This window comes from Phacochoerus africanus, chromosome 16, assembly GCF_016906955.1.
Source record: "Phacochoerus africanus isolate WHEZ1 chromosome 16, ROS_Pafr_v1, whole genome shotgun sequence".
Classification (NCBI taxonomy): Eukaryota; Metazoa; Chordata; class Mammalia; order Artiodactyla; family Suidae; genus Phacochoerus; species Phacochoerus africanus.
In genome coordinates, this window is record NC_062559.1 from 9,061,040 (window position 1) to 9,084,171 (window position 23,132).

Consider the following 23,132-nt stretch of genomic DNA (forward strand, 5'->3'; position numbering starts at 1 on the left):
ATTAATAAAGCTTGTAGCCTCTTTGAGAAGTTAACACTAAATAATTTTGTGTGATGATAGTACTAATTACTCTGATCAAGTGACTTTATTTGGAGTTTGAGATTCTAAAGATTTTTGGACCATTTAGAATGTGACTCATTTGAGAACTCCTCCTTTCCCCTGCTTTTAATACCAACTCAGTTACACAGAAGACTTGTAAAAATTAACATTTTATATTGAACCATTTTTCAGAAAGTATCTAAAACTGTGCCAAGTCCCTATCGTCCTCCAATTTTGAATCATGTTTTTTTAAATTACAAAAAAAAAAACACAAAAAAACCCTCCTTTTTGGGGCATGTTGTCCCTTGAGTACTCTTTTCCTTTGAATGGAGAGGTAAATGGTACCTGTTTTTTAGGGGGGTTTTTTTTTGTTTGTTTGTTTTTTGGACCCTAGGAACAATCCATTTTCTGCTGTTGTAGGTCTTTTCTGGAGCTGACTTGAAGAAAAGAGTACATCTCTTTACCCTGCTGTTTGTCCAAGAGTGATACATTTGTTTGGGGTAACTTAAAAATTAATTTATTGCCATTTAAATTTCTAACGATGGAGGACCAGGGAGCCAGAACTCCCTCACCATTACTAGCCCCTCAGTAACCAATTTTCATATCTTCAGCATGAGGCATATGAAGATCTTTAGGTATGCTAACCAAGAAAGGCTATGTCTACACTTTGCAGAGAGAAGAAACCAATTGGCTGGGACACTGATATTTCCTGGCTTACAGGAGAGGAATTGCATGTAGAAGTGTTGGAGAATGTTCCACTTACAACCCACAACTTTGTATGTACCTTTATATTTTTTTGAGATGTCAAAAATGTTCAGGTTCTTGTGAATGAATTTTTATTTAGAGAATATGAAGTATGCATGAGTAATTTGGGGATTGATGTTTTACCTGTGTTGAAAATCAGTAATGTTCCCCCCCAAAAAAACAAACACGTAAAGAGCTTTATTTTAAGCAATATACTTTATTTTTAATTTTAAAAGGTAATAAATATTCATTATTGGAAGAAACTTCTTAAAATCTGAGTGGTACGAAAGCGTGTCAAGTAAAAATGTGAACATGCCCTGCCAGAAGTAAACAGTTACTGAAGATCATTGTGTAGTCTTCCCGCGTCTTTGTGTGTATACACACCTGTGTCCTTACACCTGTGAACCCAAAGTTTTTTCCTTTCTCTTTTTTTTTCTCCCTCCCCTTTCCTTCATTATTTTCCATTTCTTTCCCTTTTTTTTTTAAAACTAAATATAGAGTCTTGTTTTGTGTGATATTCTTCACACACACAGCACACACACACACACACACACACACACACACGAAACTGTGCCATCATGGGCATCATTCCACGTCAGGACACCTCACTTTATAAAGAGTGCATAATAGCCCATCAAGATAAAAATTGGATATATTTAAACCATCCCTCTATTAATAGACATTTAAATTTTTAAAAAATCTTTTCTATACTTGGTAAATAGACTTCTTTCTACATACATCTGGAAACGCTTGTATAAATGTTTCTGAAGGACAGATTAATGGCAGTGGAGTAGCTTTCCTGGAGGACTGAAGAAAGATGTTAAAGCTCTCTTTGAGCACTTCTCCCTTTATCTGGTTTTTCCATTTGCTAGAACCTAACCTAAGCTAAGTGTTACCACCATAAAGTCTGGAACAAGGGGACCTCTACCTCAGAGACAAGGATGCAGTTCCCAGAGCCTGAGAACCTGTCCTCTCAAAGGATAGGCAGGGGAGTTCCCGTCGTGGCGCAGTGGTTAACGAATCCGACTAGGAACCATGAGGTTGCGGGTTCGGTCCCTGCCCTTGCTCAGTGGGTTCACGATCCGGCGTTGCCGTGAGCTGTGGTGTAGGTTGCAGATGCGGCTCGGATCCCGTGTTGCTGTGGCCCTGGCGTAGGCCGGTGGCTACAGCTCCGATTCGACCCCTAGCCTGGGAACCTCCATATGCCGAGGGAGCGGCCCAAGAAATAGCAAAAAGACAAAAATAAAAAATAAAAATAAATAAATAAATTAAAAAAAAGGATAGGCAGGGAGTTCCATTGTGGCTCAGTGGATTAAGTGGGTTAAGCGTCTGGCGTTGCTGCAAGCTTTGGCTTACGTCGAATGTATCTCAGATCCCATGTTGCTGTGGCTGTGGTGTGGGCCAGCAGCTGCAGCTCCAATTCAACCTCTAGCCCAAGAACTTCCATGTGTCAGGGTGCAGTCCTAAAAAGACAATAATTTTAATTTTTTTTAAAAAAGGCATAGGCAGAAGCCAAGATTAGAGTAATCTGTGTCAGAAAGGCATTTCTTACTTTTCTATATATGGCATTTTTAATATAAACTACTGATTCCTGTGAACACATTTTGGTTTTTTCTCTAATTTCCAGAGATTATGTTAGCAATACAAAAAGATAGTTGCTTTGGTAAATAGTAGCCACATAAATGTTAAAGATTTTCTAGTTGCTTGTTTGGCAGTTGTCATGATGGAGCCTCCTTAGCAGAGCTCTGTTTATATGACCCGTATTGTAGGTCATTTTCTCTCTGACTCCGAGTTCTTACATGTTGCCTTTTAAGTTACACATAGAAGGAGGTTCCCATGTACACTCAGGTGTTCTAATCCTCTAACAAACTGACAGTTTGTTAAAAGTAGTTCTTAACATCTTTTAGGTGATTTTCCTGTCCCTGTGCTAAGTCAGTCAGCAAGTTTAGGTAGAGTTCTGATTTTCAGATAATTATAAACCAGTTCTTTTCTTTCATAAATTTTTACACATTTTAATCAAAGTATATTTACATTTTAATCAAATGTATATAGTTTTAAAAATAGTGCAGAGGGGCTTACAATAAAAAATAATCGGTTGCCTCATCCCTTGTTAGCCTCTAATACGCTCTCCAGAGGAGTGGGTTTTTTTTTTTTTTTTTTGTCTCTTTGGGCCCACACTTTTGGCATATGGAGCTTCCGAGGCTAGGGGTCTCACCCGAGCCACAGCTGCTGGCCAAAACCACAGCCACAGCAACGCCAGATCCGAATCACATCTGTGACCTACACCACAGCTCACGGCAATGCCAGATCCAGCACGCAACCTCATGGTTCCTAGTCGGGTTCGTTTCCACTGCACCACAGCGGGAACTCCAGGATTTGTTATCTTAAGAGAGTAAATAAGTTGATTTCTTAAAAGATTCTTACAGGTTTTTGAAAATGCTCTATGATGTTTTGCTTTGCAGGTACGGAAAACTTTTTTCACCTTAGCATTTTGTGACTTCTGTCGAAAGCTGCTTTTCCAGGGGTTCCGCTGTCAAACATGTGGTTATAAATTTCACCAGCGTTGTAGTACAGAGGTTCCACTGATGTGTGTTAATTATGATCAACTTGAGTAAGTAATCAAAAAAATTTTATTTTCTGTCTACCATTTTACATTTAACTTTTCTCAATGTGAAACTAGTATGCCTTAGAATTTGTGGGAGTTTTCTGTTCAGAAGAGTTGTTATAGGGAAGTGTAGCTAGAGGATAATATGTTGTATAGCCAGTACTTCTCTCTCAAATTGTAATTCTGGTTTGCTGTACATTTCATTTATGTTTTATATTCTCTTTTAATTAATGAAGATCCCTGGCCCATAGCTATCACTTTTAAATGGTTTTTGAGAGGCGAACAGGTGTTTCAATTAAGTTAATCATTGCTTTTGGACCACAGATTGGGGGATCTGGTTCTGTTGGCTATTTCGTAAATTAAGTTCTCTCTTTCTAAATTGGTATCTGTCTCTCTGTCTCTTCTCTCACTCCCTCTTTCTCCTTCCTCTGTCTCATCTCTCCACCTCTATCTCTCAGTAGATTGAAGGTATTTTAATCTTTTTTGTATGTTTTGCTGCTACTGTTAAGGTCTTTTTACTTTTTTTTGATCACTTGAGCAAAAGGAATTCAACTCTGTACTTCAAAGTATATCATAATGATGTAATCTAATTTTTAGCAATAGATACATTTTCTTCTGATTCCTTAACCATACAGCATGATTTTGCCCGTCTACTGTGTAGAAATTTGCAGTGTAAAACAGTGTTTTAGATTCTGAGCTTGCCTTTGAAATTACAGTATTACTTTTAAAAATAAGCCTTGGGACAAAAAGATAAATTGAATTTAACAGTCTTGCCCCCCAAACACACACAGACACACACACACACACACAATATCCTTCCTGAAAAAGGAATTTGATCTGAGATATTTTTGTTAATTCTGTAATGTATTCTGGTCTGTGAAGCTTCTGGGTTTTGCACAAGTTAGGTTTGCTTTGTTTTGTTTTTGTTTTTGCCTCACAGTTTGCTGTTTGTCTCCAAGTTCTTTGAACACCACCCAATACCACAGGAGGAGGCCTCCTTAGCAGAGACTGCCCTTACGTCTGGATCATCCCCTTCTGCACCCCCCTCCGATTCCCTTGGGTATGATTTGACTCCTGCTGTTCACTGGCATGCTTTTTGAGCTGATTTCTTTTGGAGCATTTGGTTAATCATAAATCTTTCCAACATTTGGATTGTTAAATTAAGGACTTTTTTTCAGGTGACTTACCACACCAGTCAGATAATTTATATACATTTGGTACAGATACACTGGGTTAAAGTTGACATAGGCTGTTTCAGGACCAGTCTTTAACAAATCAAGCAAGAAGTAATTTAGAATCCCTGCCTTATATCCATCTCTTTATTAGGTAATATCAGATATAGAAGTACATGATTTGCATTTAGAAAAGTAGCATTACATATGAGGTAATGGCAAACAATTTAAAGATAGTATATAATTATAATCTACAATTTATGGCATTATTTTAAATTATGTGATAAATATTACCATGTTTACAGAAGAGAGAATAATGAGAGAGAGTAGTCAACATTTAATCAAGCAAGTGGGATTTGGACCGGACCTTAAAAAATTCTAGTCTTCTGAATGAGCCCAGGAAATAAAAGCTTGGGGAGGGGGACGGGGAGGGAGGGATAGAAACTGCATAAATAAAGGAAATGGGGGTGGTAGATTTGGGAGATAGTATAGTGTAGAAGAATCATGCATAATTCGAAGTTTTTGAGCTGGGGACTAACCTGGTAAAAACGGTTTTAAAGGATCACTTCGGAGTTCCCGTCGTGGCACAGCGGAAACGAACCATGAGGTTGCGGTTTCGATCCCTGGCCTCACTCAGTGGGTCAAGGATCCGGCCTTGCTGTGACCTGTGGTGTAGATTGAAGACGTGGCTCAGATCCTGCGTGGCTGTGGCTGTGGCATAGGCCGGCAGCTGTAGCTCCAATTAGACCCCTAGCCTGGGAACCTCCACATGCCGTGAGTGCGGCTCTAAAAAAAAGAAAGAAAGGAAAAAAAAAGAATCACTTAACATTGATATACGAATAGAGTAATAGAGAAATGTCTAGGGTGAAGCGGGCCAGCTAGGATGTTGCTGGTAGTGAAGATGGTGAGGGGCAAATGAAGGCTTGAACTGGAGTGGTAGCAGCCTGGAGAAGGGGTGGGTAATTCATAAGTGTAATAGTATTATCAATCAGTTGTGGAGGATAAAGGAGAGAATTGACTTTAAAGATGATGCAGGAAGTTACCATGTGGTGCAGCGGGTTAAGGATCCGGCATTGCCGCAGCTGTGGCACAGGTCGCCACTGCGATACGGGTTCCATCCCTGTCCCAGGAAGTTCCACATGCCGAAGGCGCAACCAAAAAAAAAAAAGATAATACAAAGGCATCATAGGAGTTCCTTTAATGGCGCAGTGGAAATGCATCCTAGTAGGAACCATGAGGTTTCGAGTTTGATCCCTGGTCTCTATCAGTGGGTTAAGGATCTGGCATTGCTGTGAGCTGTGGTGTAGGTCACAAATGTGGCTCTGATCTGGTGTTACTGTGGTTGTGGTGTAGGTCAGCAGCTGTAGCTCTGATTTGACCCCTAGCCTGGGAACCTCCATGTGCCACGGGTGCAGCCTTAAAAGGAAAAAAAGGCATCATGTATTCAGGCTTTAGGGTAGGGAGAAAAAGATGATGAGCTTAGTAGATATTAGTTTGCTTTTGGAGCATTTCTTACACAGGTCTGCTTACTTTTTCTCTCTTAGATTTGAGGCAGCATCCATTATACTATCTCTGGAAGCATGTGGTTTAAAAACAAAAACAAAAACCTCCCCATATGGCATTCTGTTTTAGAATATTCCAGAGATAGTTAAGATCAGAAATATTTATTGTCACTTCTTTCCACTCTTCACAATGTAATGTACTGCCGTTACTTATACCTAGAGACTCTACATAAAAACAATAAGTTAACTCTCTTGTCAACCTTTCAAGATCTCAAAGGCTAGAAAATTTAGCAAAAGACTTTTGTAATAAGGAATAGATCTATTTATTTTAGAACACTGGAAAATGGTACCACTCTGTTCTTTTGTCAGGTTGTAAGAGTTAATCCACTCTGGTGGAGTCATTTTATTCTTGCTGTCTCTATAATGTATATTTCTTAGAAGATCAAATCAAAGTGTTGTTATTGTTTGTTCTGATTTTGAATTAAACCTCTGGCTATGACATATATGCCTAGCAAATTCTAATAGACCGTGCTGCCTTTCTAATGGCAGGTCCCAGTTCGGTGGGCAGAGTTACAGGATAGTATAACAAAATTAGCTTAGCGTCTCTTGAACCGCACCGGTGGCATATGGAGGTTCCCAGGCTAGGGGTCGAATCAGAGCTGTAGCTGCCAGCCTGCACCACAGCCACAGCAATGCTAGACCCAAGCCATGTCTGTGAACTACACCACAGCCCATGGCAACGCCTGATCTTAACCCACTCATCGAGGCCAGGGATAGAATCCGCAACCTCATGATTCATAGTTGGATTCGTTTCCACTGGGCCATGACGGGAACTCCAGGACTGTTAATTATTATCAATGTTTTGTTACATGTATATCTGCACATTTATGATATATGTCACGTATAATGGATGTAACCAAGACATATTGGAGAAGTGATACGTTGTCCAGTTTTAAATAAAGAGTTAGATGACATTCCCTTGTGGCACAGCAGGTTAAGGATCCAGCGTTGTCACTGCAGTGGCTTAGGTCTTTGCTGTGGTGCAGGTTCGATTCCTGGCCTGAGAACTTCCACATGGTGGGGGCCCAGCCAAAAAAGAAGTTAGAGGTGCCTCCTTTTCTACTTAAAAAAAAAAAATGCTATGAAATGTATAAATTTATGAAAAGCCAGTATTTTAAACATTTGTATATTGTTGAACGGAAGTAGTCAACATTTAATATTGTAGATTAAATGAGATTTTTAACATTCTAGATTAAAATGAGATCTAAACTAACTGGTAGTTTGCTGAAGGGTGTTAGAGGTAAAATTCTTTTTATTGTTAATTTGGTACTGCTTTGGAGTTCCCGTTGTGGCTCAGTGGTTAATGAATCCAACTAGGAACCATGAGGTTGTGGGTTCAATCCCTGGCCTTGCTCATTGGGTTAAGGATCCAGCGTTGCTGTGAGCTGTGGTGTAGGTTGCAGACTTGGCTCGGATCCCTCGTTGCTGTGGCTGTGGCGTAGGCCAGCAGCTACAGCTCTGATTAGACCCCTGGCCTGGGAACCTCCGTATGCCGTGGAAGCAGCCCTAGAAAAGGCAGAAAGACAAAAAAAAAAAAAAGAAAAAAGAAAATTGGTATTGCTTTAAAGAGGTTGCAGCAAGGATGGTAGAAAGCCAATTTGCTGACTGCCAGTATACTGCACAGGGTATTAATTTCCTAGGTCCACGTAGTTTCCAGCATGGAAAATCAATTTTATCAATTCTCAGAAATGATGAGCTTTACGAATGTACTAGTTTATATTAACCAAAATCAGAAAAGATTAACTCAGAGTACCAGGTAATTCATTTCAGTGAGAAATACCTGTCATGTAGATCAAACTTTGTGTGTTGAATGGACCAGTACCCACTCTGCTTTTGGAAAATGTTTATGAGAAACCAAATTATAATCCAAAGGTTGTTTTTAAAATAGGACATAGTTCAGATGTTTAGTGACATTAGAAGTATTCTCCAAAATTATAGTATATTTGCCTTCAAGGTAATAAATAAACTAACTCTGGAGACCAGTGCATACCAACTGCCAAATACAGTCTTTCTGATTTTTGTGTCATAGGCAAATACACTCTTTTTCTAATACATCCATTTTCTTTAGATTTGATAAGAAAATTTGTTGGATCCAATCCAGGTTTTTGTTTTTCCTACTTGAAGACCAGTGTCCTTTGCATACTTACTTCTGATTTGTTATGTCCTACACATAACTGTCATAGTCTTAATATAGTAAGTTTCAAGAATGACTTGCTGTCACTACACCAGATCAATTATATTAATTAGACTTCCCTATATAGTTGTAGTTAATTCTATAGTTATAGTTAATTCAGGCTTTCCCCACTGTTAAGTCCTAGCATAGAGTATGTTAAATAAGCTGCTAAATAATTTTTTTAAATGTCAGGCACTTTCCAAAACTTCTAAAAAGCTAATATTGTCATTTTTATGTTCTTTTACTTGCTCCCAAAATCCCTTGCCAAAGGCATTTATTGGCTGACTAAAGTAAAAATAAAGACTGCTTTGTCACAAAAAAACCCTCAATAGTCAGAATAAAAAAAGAGTTCCCTTCGTGGCTTAGAGGTTAACGAACCCGACTAGGATCCATGAGGATGCGGGTTCTATCCCTAGCCTCACTCAGTGGGTTAAAGATCCAGTGTTGCGGTGAGCTGTGGTGTGGGTCCCAGATGAGGCTCGGATCCCTCATTGCTGTGGCTGCGGCATAGGCCAGCAGCTGTAGCTCCAATTTGACTCCTTCTAGCCTGGGAACTTCCATATGGTGCAGGTGTGGCACTAAAAAGCCAAAAAAAAAAAAAAAAGAACAAAGACTAGTGGAACATGCTAATTTTCCTACAGGCCAGTTCCACCAGTCTTAACTCTAATTCTCATTGGGTGAAAAGCAGTTTTTTTCAAAATATGTAATATTTTATTATTTTTATTTCATTCCAAGTGGATTCACTTAATTAATATGAACAAAGTCAAAATTTCTTTCCCTACCCTTAATAGTGGCGCTTCGAAGAGGTAAAACTTATAAGCTGATATGGTTCAGATTCTATTAACATATTTTATTCAGAGGCTTTTTGTCATTATTTGACTTCTTTGGCTCTTTTAACCTTCATCTAGTCCTTTTATTCTATATTTTCTTCCCATTCCTCTCTAAACCCTCTCCCCCCTTAAAAATGTCTTTTAATAGAAAACTTATGCTTACCAAAGGGAAGAAGAGTCAGGTGAGAGATAAGTCAGGAGTTTGGGATTAGCAGATTCAAACTACAGTATACAAAAATAGATAAACAACAAGGTCCTACTATATAGTGCAGGAAACTATATTCAATAGCCTGTAGTAAACCATTATGAAAAAAGGTCTTTTTTTGGGGGGGGGGGGTTTGGCTGCTCCAAGGCATTTGGAGTTCCTCGGGGCCAGGGATTAGCTATGAGCCACGGTTGTGACCTACACTGCAGCTGCAGCAAGGCTGGAGTCTTTCTTTTTTTTTTTTTTGTCTTTGTTGTTGTTGTTGTTGTTGCTATTTCTTGGGCCGCTCCCATGGCATATGGAGGTTCCCAGGCTAGGGATCTAATCAACTGGAGCTGTAGTCTCCAGCCAGAGCCACAGAGCCACAGCAACGCAGGATCCGTGCCGCGTCTTCGACCTACACCACAGCTCACTGCAACGCCGGATCGTTAACCCACTGAGCAAGGGCAGGGACCGAACCCGCAACCTCATGGTTCCTAGTCGGATTCGTTAACCACTGCGCCACGACGGGAACTCCTGGAGTCTTTCTTTAACCTACTACACTGGACCAGGGATCAAACTTGGGTCCTGGCACTATAGAGATGCCACAGATCCCATTGCGCCGCAGCAGGGACTTCCAAAAAGAAAGGTCTTTTTATTCCCTCAGCATTCCCTCAGTCCTTGTGGCTGTCTTATTAACGACTAAATAATGCTGATTAGTTACAGAGTTTGTATAAGATGGGGTGGCATGCTAACTAATCTCCGAAGAGAGGCTGTTAGCCTTGAATCATTCCTTGGTCCTGACAGACAGAGCTCACAGAGACAGCAATGCCTCATCCGTCAGGTGATACTCACTTCTCAGCTCCCTCGGATATTCTGAGGGGCCTGACCCCTTGCAGGTGTTTACATTCTATTCTCAAAACTTTAATGTGCTCTGTGAGTGCCAGGTTCATGTGGAGAGCAGTGAAGAGCGTAGACTTTATTTGTCTGCAGTACCAAAATAGATCACTCTGCCACATTCTTTGATGGTTCCATCAAAAAGCAAGTTTTTACAAATATTTGCTTTAAGGCTTCATATATTATTCTTTGTCTGGTATCAGTTACAGGGCATGGTAAACATTTCAAATATGAGAGACTGACACTCTGAGGATCATCTTCTGAATTTGGAAATGCTCTTTTGCTACTATCGTTCAATATTTTAATTCAGTTCTTTTATAAAGCAACAGGTACATCGTTTAGGTCCTGAAATACACGTGTATTTTTAAAAAATATTTATAATTTCCTAATACTTTCCATAAAAATTTCATTTTAGTAATTTCAACTATCAAGAAATGGCAAAGGTAGAAAAAAATGACAGACATTATTCAGTCAGTCTCTACCTAGAGCATTTTTGTGTAATTTTAAAGGACAAGAGTTTCTTCAGCTGATTGACCACAGGTAATTTCTAGCCATTTGTAGATTTCTCTGGAATTTTCTGGATAAGAATCAGTGTTCTTATCATTGATACTCCTGGAGGGTCTGCTTGAGCAAAGCAGTTTTATCAGTGCTAGTTGAGAGAATATATTAGTATTTTAAACCAGTACTTTTAAAGCCATTACTGCTGGGTTTTTAATGCTTTATTTTAAAGAATTTGAGAATATAAAAACAAAAAAACCTTTATATCATCTGTTTTTCTATGTTATTGTATCTGTAAAGTTGCTCTGAATCTTACCTTCCAATTACTTGATTTTTCCAGGCCCCAAATTCTCACCAGTCCGTCTCCTTCAAAATCCATTCCAATCCCACAGCCTTTCCGACCAGCAGATGAAGATCATCGAAATCAGTTTGGACAGAGAGACCGGTCCTCATCAGCTCCAAATGTGCATATAAACACAATAGAACCCGTCAATATTGATGTGAGTATCCGGCAGTGGTAGGACTTAAAAGATTCAAGTGTATTTCTTTATTTTTCAGCTATATTTATTACTTAGATCAGAAAAAAGTGATTTTTTAAAATTTATCGCAGTTATTATGTGATAGACTCTTCATGAATTACAGATCAGAAAGGCCCTGTCATCTCTGATGACATTGAATATTTAACTGGGGCCAAATTATGGAATTATTCTCATTTTTTTCATTATGATACCATCTCTATGAAGGTCTCATCTTCCTTTATTTAATCGATAATCCACTTGGCCATTTTGTGGTAAAGAAAAATTAGAATACACTTGGAGATTCCTACTTAGATGAATTTGAGATTTTTACCTAAATTTCTAAAAGTTCAACTTTGACTGATTTATTAACGCTTAAGAACAAATCATTACTCGATGTACTTCTCATGCACAGCTGCCTTTTCCCTTCTTTGCTTTCTTGAGTATACCACTGTAGTCCATCTCTAGTCACATCTTGAGTTTTGTTATACTCTTAGGTAAAGTTTGCCGTTAAGTTTTGGTCATTCATTTGTTTTGAAATGCATCTTTTCTGGTCCTCAGAAATGGACCATACTCAGGCCTGACCCTCCCCACCCCACTCCCACCGCTGTCCCCAGAGATGGGGCTCTCTAGGCCACAGGTCAAATGGTCACTGCATAGGCGGTCCTAGGGCATAAGGTTTTGCCACCTTGTTGTCGAGTGCTTTCTCATTTCACTTCATTTCAGCTCCATTTTGCCCAAAGGTGGGGAGAAGGGTGGTACTGGCACACCCCCTTTCAAATTCTGCAGTAAAGCAGTATGATGGGAAAAAAAAAGATACATAAAGAAATTTTAAAAATATGTCTTCTCTGGTCTCATCATATATTGTAACTTCACCTCTTTATTTTAGCCTCTTTCTGGCCGGTTGCTCTTGAGTTTTTTACTTTTCTAATTTATCTTACCCAATATAAGTTAAATATGTACATTAGTATCACTTCTTCTAGACAGTAGAAACTATTCTCAATATAGTTCCCTAACATGGGAACTATGTTAGATGTTAATTGGCACCTTAGATAATAGGTCATCAAAAAATATTTGTATTAGTAAAAGAGTTAGAAGACAAAGCAGGGGAAATTTCCCATACTATAGAACAGGGGTCAATAAAGTCTTTTTTAAAGGACGACGCAGTGAATGTTACAGACTTGTGGGTCATATGGTCTCTAATGACAGCTTTTGAACTCTGCCATTGTAGTGTGAAAACAGTCATAGGTAATACATTTTAAACAAATAGCTGTGGCTTTATTCCACTAAATCTTTAATAAAGCACTTGGCCAGCCCACTGTGTTCTGCTGGTCCCCGATATAGACAAAAGAGAAGGAAGATCAGTTCAAGAGCTGTGGTTGGGGTGGGGGTCCTGATCTTGGAATTAGGTATCACTTCTCTCAGAATTTGTACTTTACAATAAAAAGTACAGGGGCTTATCTTTAATCTCTATCATAAGCAACAAAACAGAAGAGCCCCCAAGTTTGTTTGCCTTGGAAATTAATTATATTTAAAAAGAAATTTGACGCTTTCCCCCCTTGTAAGCAGGATACCGAATACTGAGGTGGTCAGGTGTGAGTGACAGGGTGGGGTTGCTTTCATTGTATGGGCATTACTTACGTGAGTCCTCCAGGGTTGAGTAGAGAAGCAAAAATTATCCTAAAGGGAAAGTATACACGAATTAACAGACTTCTTTATGTTAGTCTCCAGGCAGATACCCTCCCCCAGTTAATACCAGTTTACATTCCAGCCCCTTTCCATCAGTAGCCAACATCTCAATGAAAGCATAAGGCAGATTGATTGCAAATCTGACCCCAAAAAAACAAAGATTTTAAGGGTCTTATGAAGCCAGGGTAAACTGACTTTGGAGAACTCAAATTTATAAAGCCATTGAGAAATAAAAGATAACAGCAGAATTAAATTAGTCCAATTAACAGTAAAAGGGAAAATCTATAAGGATGACAATATAATAGGCTCTTCAAATGAAAATGACTTAAATATCAAAGGATTAATGGAGGCCTTTGAGGGAATTGATGAAGTCCTTTAAAATTTTTATTAAAATGATTTATTGCTGTCATAGAAAAGATGAGCGTGAAATTAAGAGTTTAAATTTGCTACCACAAATTTGGTATTATAACCAACAAACTTGATTCTTTCTGTGTTAATTCTAATAATTAGCATACTGTTGAAATTATAACTTAAATTTTGTTGACTGTAAAAGACAAACTTTAAAAATCTTTACTTCATTTTTTAAGATACATTCCCAAATCAAACTTTCTTCCCACCTTTTGCTATGAAATTTTTTCTCTATTTTTATTGGATTCATTTAAAGTAGACTTTTCTAGAGTTCCTGTTGTGCTTAGAGGGTTAAGGACTTGACGTCATGCGGGTTTGATCCCTGGCCTTGCTCAGTGTGTTAAGGATCCAGCATTGCGACACGCTGCAGTTTAGGTTGCAGATGCAACTCGAATCTGGTGCTATTGCTGTGGCTGTGATGTAGGCCGGCAGCTGCAGCTCCAATTTGATCCCTAGCCTGGGAACTTCCATATGCCACAGGTGCAGCCATATAAAGGAAAAAAAAAAGGTAGCCTTTGCCTAATACCAGTTTTTCTCAATGAGTAAGTTTTTCCTCTATTTGACTAGACCTTAAGACAAAGGGAAAAAAAGTAGGAGAGGGAAATTCAGGAATAAGGAGATTGTGAAATAAGAAATCCAATCTTGGAGTTCCCATCCTGGCTCAGTGGTTAACGAATCCGACTAGGATTCAGATTCGATCCCTGGCCTTGCTCAGTGGGTTAAGGATCCGGCATTGCCGTGAGCTGTGGTGTAGGTTGCAGACACGGCTTGGATCCTGCATTGCTGTGGCTGTGGCATAGGCCGGCGGCTACAGCTCCCATTAGACCCCTAGCTTGGGAACCTCCATATGCCTGGGAGCGGCCCTGGAAAAAGGCATAAAAGACAAAGGAAAAAAAAGAAATCATATCTTTTCTAGATTAGATCTGTTGTCAGTATATTCCAGCTTGTGACTTTCATGTTTACTTCCAAAACTGTCATTATTTTGGACTGTTCCCCTTTACGTTTTAGTGTGATTCCTGTTGTACTATTCTCTTAGGATTGAGCATTCGGAGTGTCATCTTGGTATCTTGCCTTTACATCTTCCCCTATAAGCAAATAGTCATAAGGTATCATCTTTCCTTTTGACATGCATCTTAGATTTGTTATTATTACCCCCATTTGGGCCTGTATTTTTTTTCATGTGAACTACTTATTACATTAATTTCTCAAATAGACTTCCTGCCATTGATTTCTCCGTCATTTCCATTCTTTATTGCTATATGTCAGAATTAATTTTTTATAGCACTACTGTCATCAGTTCCCTTCTTCTAAAACTTTTATTTACTTCCCACTTACAAAATAAAATATAAAGCTTTTAGCATTTCATTCAGTTTCAATCATTTCATTCAATTTCAATAATTATTTATCATTTATTATTCTAGTAAACCAGATTTTTGGGTTTTTTTTTTTTTTTTGGTCTTTTCTGGGGCCACTCCCGTGGCATATGGAGGTTCTCAGGCTAGGGGTCAAATCGGAGCTGTAGCCACCGGCCCACACCACAGCCACAGCAACTGGGGATCCAAGCTGCGTCTGCAACCTACACCACAGCTCTCGGCAACACCGGATCCTTAACCCACTGAGCAAGGCCAGGGATCGAACCCCCAACCTCATGGTTCCTAGTCAGATTCGTTAACCACTGAGCCACGACGGGAACTCCTCTAGTAAACTAGATTTAATATTTACTCTGGGATAGGCGCTGTGTCAGAATAGGGAATCAAGATGAATTAGCCTACTGTCTTTGCCCTCAAGGAGGTCATAATCTAATAGATGAATCATATGTACAAATAAATACACACAGATTATACAGTGGTAGTTTATAGAAGGGAATGATAAACTCTGCCTGGTTGAATCTAGTAACATTTAGCAAAGACGACACAAAGTTTAAGACGAATTGTGGAAAGTGAGCATGAATGAATGGGAGTTTATTGCGTACACTAGCTGGGGGTTTTAAGAAGGAAGAGCCTTTGTTAAGGGTATGTGCAGAGGTTTGGAAGTACCTTTATGTGGATTGTAGTTAATAGTCGATATTGTGGGAGTTTAGAGTTTAGGAGGAGGGTGGGTAATGGTAGAAGATGAAACCAAGTAGGTAGAATCCACTCTGAAAGGCATTGTGTATTACTCTGAAGTCTCTGTCATAGTAGTATGGGGTCTGGTAAGCCTTGGAAAAGGAAGTGATGGGCTCTGTATTTTAGAAAAATCTTTTGAATTAAGAGATTTGATAGGCAAGATGATACTGAAAATGGCTGCTACTATTTATGAATGCTTGCTGTGTGCTAGGTATTTTGCTAAGTACTTTACATAAATTTTCTTATTCTATCCTCATAAACACTGATGAGTTAAATACTATTATTATCCTTATTGTGCTGTTAAGAAAATTAGAGGGGTTAAGAAAGTTACCCCAGGTCACACAGGTGATAAATGATTGAAATGGGGTAAAAACCTTGCCCTTTTTTCGTATACGCAGTCACCATTCTGTGTCATAGTAGCAGAGAGAAGTGAGAGAGATGAGAGGTAGAAGATAATGCCTAGATTTCTCTGGCTTAGGTGAACAGATAGTATTTATTCCATTCATTAAGATAGGAAGTACCAAAGGAAGAACAGGGTTTGTGGAGATGAAAATGCTAACTTTTATTTTAGACATACTGACTTTAAAAAGTCTGTGAAACTGTACTGGTTTAGAAGTCCAGGAACAGTTGAAACAAGGACCTTGAGCAGAGATACAGACCTAGGGATAATTAATGTATTTGTGTCATTAGAGCCATGGATATAACTGATATTACTCAAATAATATATGTAAATTGAAGAGGATAGAAAATTCAGTCCTCTTTTGCATTAACATAGGAGGTACAGGCAGAGACTGTCATTTTCTGTCTGTGTTGTAGGCTTCCTAAGTTTAGCTTCAGATAAGTAAGAGGAAGTAGAGTTGCAGAAGCCGAAGGGAGAAAAGGGGACTTAAGAAGGCTGAAGTAGTTGATGGCAGTTGCCATTGAGACTTAAATGAAATAAGGAGTGAAAATGACTGTTGGCAATTGCAGTGTCCTTTTGGCTTCATTGAGAGCTGTTTCAGAGGGCTAGTGGAAGAGTGCAGAAGCAGGTGAAGATGTGGGATTAAAAACCAGTTTTGAGAAGCTTGGCTATAAGGGAATGATGAAAGGGCCGTAGGTTGAAGCAGAGTAATGTGAGAGACTTCAGCATATTTGTGATGTGAAGGGAAGAAGCAAGGGAAGAGAGGTTAAAAATGATAAGGAATAATTGATGTAGTAAAGGTCCTTAAACTTGGAAGCGATGTTCCTCAGAGGAATTAAAGATGAACATAACTAGCTCCATAGCTCTTTGTAGGCAGTGTGCTCTTGGGCAGATGACTTAACCTTGAGGCTCATATGTCTGCCTCTTGTAGTGATACGAAAATGCTTATTATTCTTGACACAAGATAAGAATTTAGAAATTATAGCTAGGAGTTCCCATTGTGGCTCAGCACATTAAGAACCCAACATAGACTCCCTGAGGATATGGGTTTGATCCCTAACTTTGCTCAGTGGGTTAAGAATCTGGCATTCCCCTAAGCTGCGGTATAGATCACAGATGTGGCTTAGATCCAGTGTTGCCATAGGCCTGCAGCCGCAGTTCTGATTCACCCCCTAGCCCTGGAACTTCCATATGCTGCAGGTACAGCCATAATTAAAAAAAAAAAAAAAAAAAAAGGAAGGAGGGAGGGAAGAAAGAAAATATAGCTAGCATTACTGTGGAAATGTTTGTGGACATAGAGGCAGAACAGAATGCTCTCTGATGGCTTCTGTTTACTCTGTCATGCTAAAAGGGAAGAGATGTGAGTAGGAAAAGAACCATAAGAGATTGGGAAAAAGCATGAAACAACAGTTTTGGAAAACTAGATCTTATTTAACCTAGATCAAATAGAAAAAGATTGTCAAAGAGCTTTAAAAACATATTTGAAATTGCAAAATATAAGTTTATGGTGGTATTAGAAGTAGGTTGTCTGAAAGGCTCCCTGCTTTTCTTTTCTGCATTGCTGTCTCTCTCTCAAGCTCCCACCTCTTAGATCATCTTCAAATGTTTCACCAGTGATCAAGTTCTATAATTATGTATTTATCCTTAATGAAAAGCGCTAAGAATCTTTGACCTGCTCTGTTTATTTGGCAGTTAACTAAGCAGCTCTGGCACTTAATAAATTGTTTTTAAAAAGCTCTTATCCTTATATAATTTCTATGAGTGTATATACTTCTCCACTTAGATTATAAGCTCTGAGGCATGCAAAGTCAGGAGTTCCACTGCAGCTGCTTGGGTCAGTGTGGCAGTGCAAGTTTGACCCCTGTCCCGGCACATTGGGTTAAAGGATCTGGCATTGCTGCAGCTGTGGTGTATGTCACAGGTGTAGCTCAGATTCAGTCCCTCACCTGGGAACATCTGTATGCCACAGGTGCAGCCATTAAAAGAAAAAAATAGAAAATTAGTGAGACTACTAGGATTTTATATTCATTGGTAATCACACAACCCAAAACTTAGCACTTTATTTGCAGATGTGAATATTTGTTGATTATTTTGTAAAAAGTGTTAAAGGCTTTATATAATACATTCAGCATGACAGAAATACACTTGTAGAGTTTACTCTTTGTTTTAGCCTGTAAATGAAAAGCTGCCTATTTGCAAAGAGACTTTGAGCTTATTTAGAGACATTTAGGGTCATTCAATTCCTCATATTTAAGTTATGCTGGGTAAACTAAGTTCTGTCTGTCAAGGTCCAGATTGCATCACACTGCCAGTAGACTCTTCCCCCACTGTCCTACCCCACGCTGTCTGCTGTTAATAGCTGTATTTTAATAATAAGGACAAATTTTTGTTTTTTCCCCTCTTAGTATGTCCTTACATGTTTATATTTTTATGATTGTATACATTTAATTTTATATTCTGGTTTTTTATTATACTATAAACATGTTTCATGATTCAAGCTTCATAATTGTTTTAGTAGCTGCATAATATTATTAAATTGATACATCATAATTTACTTAACCATATGTCATTATGCCTAAAATAGAGAAATAGTTATTTCTCATTTTTTAGTATGACAGATAATGCTGCACCGAACGTCTTTGTGCATATCATTTTTTCTTCTGAATTACTTCCTTAGGAAAAATTCCCAGAAGTCGAATTACAGGATCAAAGGGTATGAACATTTTATGGCTCTTAATATGGTGCCAATAGAATTTTTTAAAGAACCAATGAGTACATAGGTTTTGAATGGCCCAAAATGGATTTCGGCATTTGACCATGACTAATAATCCCTTCAGCCCAGGGTTAGGTTGGCCAGTGCTTCAGATTTTTTATTTTATCATGTTCACTAGCTGTCCATATTCTTTCTGTTTTGTGAAGTAATTTATAAGACAAGTATTATTTCAAATTAACCTTTCTATTTATGCTTAGTGGAAAATGCTATTACTTTCTTACCGTATGCTTTGATTAAATATACATTACTATTTATTTGTAGGACTTGATTAGAGACCAAGGGTTTCGTAGTGATGGAGGTAAGTAGTGATTTCAATAAAAAAAAAAAAAAGCCATAGGGAAAAATGCAATTGCTTTGCTGCTTGTCTCCTTTATATTTGCTTCTTTCATGAAACACAGACACAGAGAAAAATGTGTAGAGAAAAACCAAAAATGTTTTGCTTTTCTTTATACTTTACACTTATCTCTAATAAAATTTTAACTGATTTATAACCAGAGAAAAAGAGCAGTCATAAAGGGAGCCTTAAATGTACTACCTACGGGTTTTTAAATTATTATTATCAAGGAAAGATCCTTAATTATTTTATTCACTTTATTCCTAACCATTTCCAAAGCTGGAGGTCCTAAATTGCCTTTGAGAGCTTCTCCTAATACTTCAAGTGTGAGCTTATAATCAGTTCAAACTTGACTTTCTTAAATCATTCTTGGGGGAGAATCCCTGGGATTGCCTGCTACAACTTGTCAGTTTGTCAGCCACTTTCCTTCAGCTTTTCAGAAGGCTTTGGAATACATGTTTTATAACATGGACCCCTAATTGAAAATCCTAGTTGCCCTCTTGCTAGTCCAGTAAATAAAATAAGCAAATGAGAAATTGAATTGAAATTTCTTAGAGAATTTTCGTCACATACTCCAGAACCCAGTGAAAATTGGGGGTATAACAAAACATTACTTTAGAAAATACTTTGTAATAAGATGTTACCCCCAAATAATGTTTCTAAGAGATGATATTTGAAGCTATCTTGAGGCTTTCTTCCAGGTGGTCCTTTATGCTTACATCTTCAACTGTCTTCCTTTTAATAAGGAAGCCCTGCAGTACCTACATACCTTGTTTAGAATTGGTCTCTTCACTGCGACCTACTTTATACTCAAAATATCTAAGCACAGACTCAGAGATACTTTATATTGAATAAATATTATATAAACCATCTTTTAAAAATGATTATGTTTTATATACCTGTAATCCTACCAAAATAATAAGCCTGCATTATACACTCTGGGCTTAATATTTACTATAGCACATAATTATAAAAGTTTTTTTTTCCTGTTTGTTATTCCATGAACCCACCAATTAATGTTGCTGCCAGTTTGACTTTCATATGTCTTAATAACTGTGGCTTTCAATAATTTTGCCCAATACATCCAGCATTTAAATGTTGCCATCATGTTAGCATCACAGAGTTAATATAGTCATAAAAATTGCCTGCTTAGTACCAAAAATCAAGTAGTTATATCTTGTCCTTTTTGTGAGTCACTTTTTAAAAAATCATTGGGATTTTATGAAAGTGAGCAGATTTTTTTTTAAACATCCAGAATAATTTTGTGAAGCAGGCTTCAACTCATCTTATTTATTCCCCGTGACTTCTTTCATTTCTTCTGTGTGTCTGTCTTCCTGTGTTTGCCTGCCCCTCTCTTTCTCTTCTAACAGCCCCTTTGAACCAGCTGATGCGCTGTCTTCGGAAATACCAATCCCGGACTCCCAGTCCCCTCCTACATTCTGTCCCCAGTGAAATAGTGTTTGATTTTGAGCCTGGCCCAGTGTTCAGAGGTAGTTGGGCTCTTCTTTCTTATTTTCACCCAAAGCAAACTAAATATAAACTACAGATACTGTTTGTGCCTCACCCTCACAGTGCGTGTTTGTAAGTGTGAGAGTTTCAGTACTAAATTTCTGCTTGGCCTGGCTGGAATGCTCTGAATGTGCTTCTCACATATACTCACCACCACAAGCTTTCTGTATGCTGTCTGTCATGATTTTTAAAAGCAAGAAAATTCTGAGCTGAGATTTCCATCTTGTTTTTTGTTATATTAATTTTGGTCTTGATAATTTTGTAAACTTAGTGGGTGGCAGTAAATGTGGGGAGGGGTACTTCAAGTTGAATTTCTTTTATTTTAATCCATTTAGGAGACAATCTTGATGATGATTAACATTATCAAATTTTTTTGGTTTTTAAAAAAGTGAAGGTCGGAGTTCCTGCTGTTGCCCAATGGGATCAACAGTATCTCTGCAGCAGCAGGGACACGAGTTTAATCCTTGGCCCAGCATAGTGGGTCAAGGATCCAGCATTGCTGCTGATGTGGCGTAGGTCACAACTCTGGCTTGGATTCAGTCCTTGGCCTGGGAGCTCCATATGCCACAAGGTGGCCAAAAAAGAAAAGAAAAGTGGAAATCCCTATGTTATAAGTTTTTACTAGGCTTTTGGCTTTATTTTTCTGCAGTAGGTGTTTTTTTAAAAAAGAAAAAATGTAGGAAGCGTGTACTGTATGTCAAAGGTAGGGAGCTTTAAAGATTTGTTAGATATTTGGAGTATTGTAGCATACTTCAGAAAATTTGAGGATTGGTATTTTTTAAATCACAGTATAATTACACTCTCCTGTTTTATCTTGCCATACTTTAATTAGTGGTTTAACTTATTTTTAAAAATTTAAGTCAAATTAGACAGATGTCTTACTATGAATAATTTTGAAGAATTATATGTACTGGCTTTTGCTAGTTAGTATCTGTTACTTATTCTGAATGTAGTGGGCTATTTGGTATTTTTGCTTTCTCCACCCAACTATTCCCAGAAAATACATGGATTAGGCTAGAAGTCCTAGAGTACTGAGTAGTGTAATTAAAGCGAGTGATAAAATACAGCACTGAGTTGATCAGAATTGTAAAGCCTGGGTAAGCAGTTAAGGCTTTATGATGTTGAAAATTATCAGTGGAAGGCAGAATACGGATTGTGATCTAGTTCATAGACATTCCAGATACCATTTTCTTTTAGAAAATCACATATGGAATCATGATATACATGATGTAATAATGGTAAAATTTCTCCTTAGTTTTAATATTTAAATGTTGCCATTAATATCCTAATCCTTGTTCTTTGAAGGATGGTGACTTTTTAACTAGAGCATAGTTATCCACGTTAAAAAAAAAATTTGAAGTCTTTTTGTTCTACATATCCATATATTAGCTGACATGTCAGTCCTCCTTAGCTAAATTCAGACCCCACTAGGAGGTCTGATGCAGGTGCTTTCTATACACGAATTAGGATTTTTGCTCAGTCAGCATTTGGAAAAGTATCCACCAGAAAGGTCTGCAGCGCTGCCAACTGAGTCCATTTTCAAAGAGTACACTTCCTTGGACTCATTTAGCTGACAGAGTATTTCCATTTGTAGTTATCTTGGCTGAGAGGTTGTAACACTTACTTTGCTCCTGCTTATAAAGGCAGAGATTTTTCAGAAAGTCGTAAGAAACCTACTTGGCTTTATATATATTGTTAGGCAAGTAAAAGTAATCTTTGGTTAGCAGAATAAGCCTCCAATGAAACTGACCACTATCTCTCACTCGTAAATAGTGTAGTATGTAGTATAAATCTAAATTTTTTAGTGACTAATGTGAAAGAGCCAGACAATGTCAACATTAAAGCCCTTATTAGAATATGTTTCCATTTGGGGAATTTCCATCTTTTTTTATATTGATTGGCTGTTAAAGTAACCTAATTAAAAGTCTTTTTTATATTGGCTTTTAAGTATATTTTACTTTTTGGTTTTTTAATCAAAGAAAAAACTTGGGAGTATTTTTTAGTGTTTACCTCTTGTTTTGGAAAGATTATTTTTCTCCTAGACTCTCTGTCAGTAAACAAAGTGTACATCTGTAATCAGATGTTTTAAAGGTCATTAAATTGACCTGAAAACTAAAATAAGTTTTAGTTTTATATTTATAGCTATTCACCAAACAAGGCCCCTGTTTTGCCTATCCTTTCCAAATGATATTAGAAATACACTGCATTCTTAAAATAAGTCTAAATCTCTTGCCACCCTCTGCCCCTAATAAACCAACATCCTTGAAACCTCTTTAATAGGTATATCTTTCCTTTCACTAACTTAGGATCCACCACAGGTTTGTCTGCCACGCCCCCTGCCTCATTACCTGGCTCACTCACTAATGTGAAAGCATTACAGAAATCTCCAGGACCTCAGCGAGAGAGGAAGTCATCTTCATCCTCAGAAGACAGGAATCGAATGGTAAGAGTGTAAGACATCTTTTTTCTTCTAAGTCCTTTCTTTCTTAGAAGTCATGACCAAATATGAAATGTCACCTTTTGGATGTATGATATGTAGTGACATATGATATACATCCATATATAATAGAATTCCCATAATCAAATAAATTTAGGAGCTGATGTGGTTTTTTTTTGCTTAAAACATATTGGTACAACATTGATTTTTGCTCTCAACTCATAAGGTAAAAGGCAGTTATGGAAGAGTAAGAATAAT

At 37.9% G+C, this 23,132-nt stretch overlaps 1 protein-coding gene across 6 annotated transcripts in view; it reads left to right on the plus strand.

Moving 5' to 3' along the window:
* BRAF (B-Raf proto-oncogene, serine/threonine kinase) overlaps positions 1–23,132 on the plus strand; it is a 166,358-nt gene that overhangs the window by 95,815 nt on the left and 47,411 nt on the right. For 4 of the 6 annotated variants that reach the window (XR_007132716.1, XM_047763810.1, XM_047763812.1 and 1 more), the window contains exons 5-11: positions 713–815; positions 3,246–3,394; positions 4,329–4,448; positions 11,045–11,204; positions 18,856–18,892; positions 20,299–20,418; positions 22,744–22,880. Coding sequence is in view for 5 of the 6 variants with exons in the window: in XM_047763810.1 (XP_047619766.1) it covers positions 713–815; positions 3,246–3,394; positions 4,329–4,448; positions 11,045–11,204; positions 18,856–18,892; positions 20,299–20,418; positions 22,744–22,880 (826 nt within the window). In the remaining variant the exon portion in view is untranslated. The remainder of the gene's footprint in view (positions 1–712; positions 816–3,245; positions 3,395–4,328; positions 4,449–11,044; positions 11,205–18,855; positions 18,893–20,298; positions 20,419–22,743; positions 22,881–23,132) is intronic. The other 2 variants (XM_047763813.1, XM_047763814.1) reach the window with 1 other exon arrangement.